The 7,856-nt window shown below is 38.7% G+C and overlaps 1 protein-coding gene across 1 annotated transcript; it reads left to right on the top strand.

The window, feature by feature from the left end:
* Nucleotides 1-7,464, top strand: alx1 (ALX homeobox 1). The gene is made up of 4 exons (XM_042410611.1): nucleotides 1-1,900; nucleotides 2,325-2,629; nucleotides 3,010-3,138; nucleotides 6,030-7,464. The coding sequence occupies exons 1-4, from the start codon at nucleotides 1,711-1,713 to the stop codon at nucleotides 6,369-6,371; spliced, it is 966 nt and encodes a 321-aa protein (XP_042266545.1). The 5' UTR covers nucleotides 1-1,710; the 3' UTR covers nucleotides 6,372-7,464.
* The last annotated feature ends 392 nt before the right edge of the window (nucleotides 7,465-7,856 follow it).

The following is a 7,856-nucleotide window of genomic DNA, read 5'->3' as shown; positions in this document are numbered from 1 at the left end:
TGTTGAGTCCTGTGTGTCTGCTCCTGGATGCAGGCAGGGCGGCTGGGTTCAATGAAACTCAACTTTCCTGCATGAGGAGGATGTTTGGTCTTTAATTCAAGCAAGAAAAAGGTCAATACTTCATTAACAGGACTTTTAGATGTCAAATATTAATCCTAAATTGATGTTTTATTTTCACAAAGGATAGCTGTCAAACCTCAGCTTTTCACTGAAGGCAGCGGCCCTCTTTATTTATTTATTTATTTATTTTCTTTATTGATCCTTATTTTGGTCTCTGAGTCACAATAAAATAAAATAAAGAAAATAAATAACATAAATAAACTAAGTAAAATAAATAAAATAAGCAGCAATAAGCGTTCAGTCTTTTATCTTTACTGAAAAAAGTCACAATCACTCATTTCTTCTTCTAATGACAAAATCGTCCAACATCGGATTTAAAACGTCAGTTTGATTGTTTGAGAATATGAAATCTGACATTTTTTAAAAAGTTTGGTTTAATTTCAGTCTGAGAGCAAACAAAATATCGGACATCACTGACATCAGATTCACATTAAATTAGTCAAAATACATTTTAAAAAACATTTGTTACAGTTTTTTTTGAGTCGACCCGAAATGCAAATAGAGCCCAACATCTGTCTGTTAACACAGATGTGATGTTCAATACGATCAGTTTGATCCACACTGAACATCATGATGAAAACTGTACATTTAATATATTGACTGTCGCCTTCATTTGTCAAAATGTCAGGACTTACAATAATAATAATTTATTTAATTTAAACCCCCTCCTCTCCCCTCATTGTCTATGTAATTTAAGTATTCTCAGGCGTGCACGTGCCTAATTAATGGTTCAATTGTGTAACTTGACTGTAATTTCTTAAAAATGGAAAGAAAGAACTACATTTGGAGACATATTTTCTAGTGCAAAACATACTGGACGCAGCAAATAATACAAATAAATAAATAATTTTCCGTCCTGCTTTCTGTAAAAAAAATTTTTTTTTGCTCTCTCAGACAAATTCAAACATATTTAACTGTTGATATTTCATCTTGAAATATACGTTGAAATATACGTATAAGACAAATATACTGTAAGTCTATTGGTTAGTTTCCTGTGAGGCATAAAATAATCATTAGAATATTTCCTGGAATTAATTAAATTAAAGTATTTTTGATGCACATTCAAATATAAATTGAAGGAGATTTTTTGTTGTTGACTTCATTCCGGCAACATACAAGTTAAAACACTAAAAACACAAAACGCAATAAATGAGCAGCAGAGATCAGCGACCTCCTGAAGTATCCAGAGACTCAGATTAAATCCCGTTTGTAGTCACAACGTGTAGCAGCAGATAAATGATTGCCTCATTCTGAACGTCTAAACATGCTGTAAATTAAAGTCAGTTTTGATTGTCTCCTCTCAGAGTCCTTGTGGGTCCAGAATCACTTCAAACTGCTGTTTGGTTTGGATTCAGGGGCGTGGGAGGAGTTGGTGCTGCTTCATATTCAGAGAGGAGGGGGGCTCTTTAAGGATCTCATTCTCTTTGGGGCTATAAAGACGTTGTTGCCTTCAAGACAGAGCAAATTAACTCCATTGGCGAATTATTGCATTACGAGGGACCGCTCCGTTCATCGGTGCGCGACGGCGATTAGTGTCTTTTTTTTTTTATGGTGACATTTGATTAAAAGCGAGCGGAGTTCGTGGATAAGATGATGGAGTACATGGAGGATAAGTTTGCCTTGAAAAGCCAAGCGATGAAGGCCAGCGATTACTACATGGATCAAGTCATCGAGAGCCTGGACAGCGCGCAGTACTTCAGCAAGTCTCCCCCGAAATGTGTGCAGGCCTTCGGGCTTCAGAGTAGCGAACACCGCTCCTCGCCCTGCGGAGACCAAAACGGTGCGTAAAAATAGAACTTCTCACTGTTTGTACGGTTCGATATGAGCTGTTGTGCATCTGTGTGACACTTCAAGAAAGTTTTAGAAAAAAAATAACTTCCTGTTGTTTTTTTTTCCATTTCAAAACTTTCACATTTAATTACACTCATTGGATGTGGTTTCTTTGATTTTTTTTTACTTCAAACATGTTTGAAATTCGCATAAGTTTGTTGTTATTTTTTAATTCTTCCACTCTGTTTATTTTAGTATAATAAAAACTGTCTTAATATTAATAAATTATCTTAAAGGCTGATTGGGCCACATACTAATTTGCATTGTCCATATTTATATTTTAATCTTTAAGATGCACGTGCAATATAATGACTCAGCATGTGTAAAATGCATTATCATTCATTTATAACTTTGTGTGTTTGCTCACTACACAGCCAATTACGGTGTGCCAAAAACAGACGACGACACTTTGCACTCGGACCTCGGGAGGTCGATGGACAATTGTTGCACTCTGCGGGCGTCTCCGGTCACAACCGGACAGGAGAAAACGGATTTGGACGACATGGGAGACAAGTGCGACAGTAACGTGTCCAGCAGTAAGAAGAGGAGACACCGGACGACCTTTACCAGCGCGCAGCTGGAGGAGCTGGAGAAAGTCTTTCAGAAAACTCACTATCCAGATGTTTATGTGAGGGAACAGCTGGCCATGAGGACGGAATTAACAGAGGCCAGAGTGCAGGTACAGTTTATCATCGGACTCTTATGTTTTAAGTTTATTAGGAGCTTTAACTTGAGCAGAAGAAACTATAAAATAAAGAAAGGAGGGCGAGATACGCTGCTTTGCGTAAAATATCTCCATAGGTGCTTTTACATAAAAAAAATACCACAGAAATATGTTAGCTAATTAAAAATATTTTTCAGAGGGACAAACACGTTTATTAATCTTCTTTACTATTGCGCAATGCTCTACAAAAATATATTTAATTGATTTTAACCAGATTTTGTGTACGCTTTTTCTTGAGGTGTACTTTTTTTTCTCGTCTAAAATCTTGTAAAAACTCACAAAATGGCTTCAGTTATTTGGTTTTATTTTATTTGTTCTTTTTTTTTGCCTTCCAGGTTTGGTTTCAGAACAGAAGAGCAAAGTGGAGGAAAAGAGAGCGCTACGGACAGATCCAACAAGCCAAAACTCACTTTGCAGCCACCTACGATTTATCCGTGTTACCGAGGACGGACAGTTACACACAGGTACGTTTTTATTCACCTTTTTTTTCTGTAACAGTTAAAATATTGTCTATGTCAAATGAACAAAGATCATTTAAAGCTCAGACTCCGGTTGGTGCGTAAAACCTCACAGCGGCCTCTGATCTCCGTCCTTCATTTCTCTTATTCCTCTTCAACAAATACTCATTTAATTCACGCTACAGCAAATGAACGCTGTTATCTGCATGAATCAGTCCGCTGTCATTGTTGCTCTATTAATCACTTATTATGAAACCCATCTTCAGATAAGAGGCTGAACGCTGATTAGAGACTGTGAGGTGTCACGGCTGAATTAATGACCTTATATCAGATTTCATGTTAGCTGAACATTTATCTTGCAGTTTGGACAAAGGTCAGGTACAAGAGGAGGTGAGAGGAGACAGACTGTGTCAGTTTGTCCTTTCAGTAGGTGTTTCCTAATCAGAAACTGGGATGAGGCCTCCAAAATGTTGTAGGTTTTGCAGAGATGGAAATATGCAGGAGGCAGTTCTCTGGAGAGGCGTGTGCTCACATTTTGAGCGTACAGAAAGCAGCTTATGTGTTATATTCATAGGAGAGTTGTATAAAAGCAGTAAAAGTCACAGTTAACAGCGCTGCTATGCCCTGGCAGACCAAGAGACCAGGTTAGAAATCTGTTGGACTGTCTCGTATTTTCCTCACACATGTTTCTGATAGATACCCTTGGATATCAGCCATGCCCGTTCATACAGCTGATCCAGATTACTGTCATTAAATAGACTATCCTCTTTTTTTTTTTTTTTTTTTTTTTTTTTTTTAGCTACATGTAACTGTGTTGGCAGTTGGTGTTTCTGTCTCCCTAAACACAGTGGACATGGATTGCATTCTTGTGGGTTTTAAAGGGTTTGGTTTTGTTTTGTTGACAATTGTTGGCCATTTCTTTTTAGGCAAAGACTGAAGTCCTGCTTATCGATGGCACATGTTGTCAGGAAGGCAAAACGGATGATTGGCCAAGCTGACTCTCATGCTACAACCACATTTTCGTGCTACAAAAGGAGTTTATCTAACTGTCAAATCAGACTTTTACTCTTGACCAAACCACAATTGGTTCGTGGTGTTCAGTAAAAAATTCTCTACTTTGCCAAAAGGTGTCCTGTGCTGAGCAAAAGCCAGTCTGTTCAGTCTACAGTATATCTACTTTTGAAGATTTTTCTGATTTTGCTGCCATATTTATTCATTGATGTAGAATTTATGGAACAATTTTGCTGCATTTATCTGTATTTTTGATATCAAACTATAGTCGCTCTTCATTTCAAGAACAAATGAATTTGCATGCTGCTCTCATGCTACTTACAGTATTTATCCTGGCTTGTCTTCTTGGTTTGATTGAAATCTTGGCGTCATTGACAAGTGAATGAAGTCATTTGAATGTGATCTGTCAGTGAGGACTGTATTTTTATGTTAAAGGCGGACATGCTTTCTGCGGTTCTGTGGACTGAAGCTCCTGCCTTTAGAATCAGTTAGTGTGGTGTTTACTGTGTGCTGACCAGATGGGTGCATGTCTGCTCTCTGTCCTCTCTGTCCTGTCTGCTGCTCGCTGACACTCTAATAAAATGCCAAAATCTAAAAATATGGAAACTCCTCCGAGATTAGAAGACGGGTTGTGTCTTTGGGATTATTTGGATCCTTGTGAATTCAGAGGACTTTTGAGATATTGATCCTTAAATTGTTGGTTCGCTCAAAAAACCCAAACTTTTTTTTTTCTTTTTTTACCTCTGGCGATATCTTATCATGCAGATAGTTTCTGTTTCATTTGTCCAGGTTTTGAAACATGTGTCTGTGAGTTTTCTGCTGCAAATATATTACAATGGAGGTGTAAATAACACAAAAATCTCTCTCTAGAAGCAGCCTTTAGCTTACTCTGGATAATCCACAAAACACAAGGTCAACAGTTTTCATAGAGATTATTTCTTTGGTAGAAAGTAGAATTATCATTTATGGAAAGAAATGTTTCTGTTTAATTTATTAAATGTATTTTTTTAATATTTAGAGCACCACAAACACAGTTCCATTCACCTTCATTATATTGGGATGAATCTCAGAAATAGATCAAACCTGGACAAATAAAAACAACTAGAGTTAAGTGAGAAAACCTGTTTTTGTAATACAGGTGAAAGAACCAATTAAAGATTTACTGTGTATTTAAGAAATGTGCATTTTAAACATTTAATCTACTAAGTTGTAACAGTTGCAACTACACGTATACTCGGCAGCCGCGGCATTAATCTTTAGATCTATAACTTTATTTTTGTTTATTCTTTTTCTCTGCTGGTGACTCCTGCAGCTTCCTGATAGTTCAGCTGGGCTGCAACAGAGAACATGTGCATAGATAGAGAATAGAAGATTTAGGTCCTATATATTTTTTAAAATTTTTTATTTTCAGTGCAGCATGCAAGACGTAAACATTCCTATAAACCAATAGCGTGTGCCGTGGCACCCTGCGGTGCCTTGAGGACAGTCTGAGGATGCTGCAGAATTTCTCATTTTATAATTATTGTGCATTTTTAGTATCATTTCATCACGTTAAATTGAGGTGACATTTACATTAATTATGTGCTATGATGTGTTTTCAAATATATTAAAACAGATGAAGCAGAAAACATATTAAAACCACTGTATTAAAAATGTTTAATATGTAGTAACATCTCAGCTAATGACAATTTATCCCAAAAAGTTTGGGAACCACTGCTAAATGTATATGTAAGCCTAAATCTATCCGTCTATACAGCCAGTTGAAATCTTTATAAAAGGCCAGTTTATTAATCTAATTGAACTCATTTTGGCGCCGCTGCTCTCGTGTATCCTCATGATGTGAAAGTTATCCTCCCCAGTGTCTCACACACTCTTTCACCCAACAGATCCCTAACAACCTGTGGCCCAGCCCTTCTCCCGGCGGCTCTGTCGTGTCCCCGTGCATGCTGCCCCGAGGCTCCCCTCCCTGCGTCACTTCCTACTCGCACTCCCCACGCTCGGCCGCCGGCGCCGCCGACCACGGCTACGTGGGCTTCCCCAACCAGCAGAACCAGTTCGGCCACGTCTCCCTCAACAACTTCTTCAGCGCAGACTCCCTCCTCACGCCGGCCGCCAACGGCCACCACGCCTTCGAAACCAAGCCTGAGTTTGAGAGGCGCTCGTCCAGCATCGCAGTGCTACGCATGAAGGCCAAGGAGCACACGGCCAACATCTCCTGGGCCATGTGATCAAGGTTCCTGTGCATGTCTGGAAAGTCTGGATAATGTATGGAAAATGGTTTAAATTTCCAGTGCATGGATTGCCCAGAGTCTGAAATAATTTTAGAAAAAGCTGTTTTTTTTCACTCACAGCACAGATCTAACTACAGTTTCCTGGCCTACAGAGTAGAGGTCACTTATTTGTTGTGTAGGAAAATCAGAGTGATATGGTCATTCTCACAATCATACTGCCCTGCTATTAAGATCTGCAACACATCAAACTCTAAAATGATAAAAAATGGGGTCTGGGTAGAAAACAGAAATGGAAAATGTGTCAGGATTTGAGGTCCTCTACTTATCCTAAAAGCTATGAGTCACTCTCTTAGCTCATATTAGCCACAAAAATTTTAAATATGATGTTGTGTGACAATCAGCTGTGTTTCTGGTGTCAGTACGGCGGACTGAGACAATCACGTTTTCATAGATGCTTTTTTGAGATAAGGGGTGGCCTTCATGTAGTTCAACCAAAGCAATACATTCATATCAGTCAGACTTTCAGGGTAATGTCCAGTGCATTGTTTTGCAGTCCACAATTATCTTCCCTGGTTAGACCAGACGTTTGATGAACCGTCGTGATCTGTGGAGGTGAGAGCTGTGGTGTGAATAAGCTTTCTATGTTGTCGTTTTTTTTTAACGGAGGTCGGCCGGTCCTCCGTGTTTCTTCTTTACCGAGACAGAAAGAGGGGTGAAAGTGAAACAGGAAGAACTAAAGGCTCTAGTGGGATTCAATCCCATTGTGGGTACATGTGGATCCAGAGGGAGGGGTCCCAAACCACTATAGCATTTCTAAGCACTGTGAATAAGTTGTTGTTTTTTTTTTTTTTTTTTTTTACCTGCGCCTCTCATCTTCCTCCCTCGTTCCAGCTCAGGACTGAGGATGAGCAGAGCAGAGAAATAAACTGACTTGACGTACTAACGTGTCTGTGTGCTTTGCAGCAAAGCTCTGTAATCTTCGTTGTCTGCCTCTGTTCTGTATCACAGGTACACAACGCAGGCAGGTTTTGAAATTGTGTTTTTGTTATAAATTTATCTGGTGAAAGCATAATAAATGAATGTCACTTGATTCCGATATGACTGCACTTTTTTTTTTTGGAAGATTATAAGGCTGGTGATATTCAATATTTTTGTTATTTTCAACAAAGACCAAAACCAACATGAATTGATCCTAACAAGTATTGCCTGCGTATGCAATACTCCAATCCTCTGTGCCATAGAGCTCCGTTGTTGTCTCAAAACTATTAAAAACATTTCAATGTGCCTCTCTGTTGCACTGCGTGACATCTTCCTTCATTACCGTGAACACGCACACTGTTTATTTTGATTTATTTGACGTCCTGCTGCTGTAAAAACTCATTCAAGCGCCAAATTTGTATTAATTTGCAGCTGAACATAGTCTCCAACAAAAGCACTAATTACTCCTGTTTGAGTCTAAAAAAACTACAGTGTTCAGCTGTT

Source organism: Thunnus maccoyii, chromosome 5 (assembly GCF_910596095.1).
Source record: "Thunnus maccoyii chromosome 5, fThuMac1.1, whole genome shotgun sequence".
In the NCBI taxonomy this organism is placed as follows: domain Eukaryota; kingdom Metazoa; phylum Chordata; class Actinopteri; order Scombriformes; family Scombridae; genus Thunnus; species Thunnus maccoyii.
Note: the sequence above shows the minus strand (reverse complement) of the source record. Positions and strands in the feature narration are given on the sequence as shown.

What these genes read in the sequence shown, in the direction of transcription:
- alx1 (XM_042410611.1), top strand. Translation starts at nt 1,711, where the DNA reads ATGATGGAGTACATGGAGGATAAGTTTGCCTTGAAAAGCCAAGCGATG. An exon ending in GCCCTGCGGAGACCAAAACG is followed by an intron (nt 1,901 to 2,324) that starts GTGCGTAAAAAT and finishes CTCACTACACAG; the next exon opens with CCAATTACGGTGTGCCAAAA. An exon ending in GGACGGACAGTTACACACAG is followed by an intron (nt 3,139 to 6,029) that starts GTACGTTTTTAT and finishes TTCACCCAACAG; the next exon opens with ATCCCTAACAACCTGTGGCC.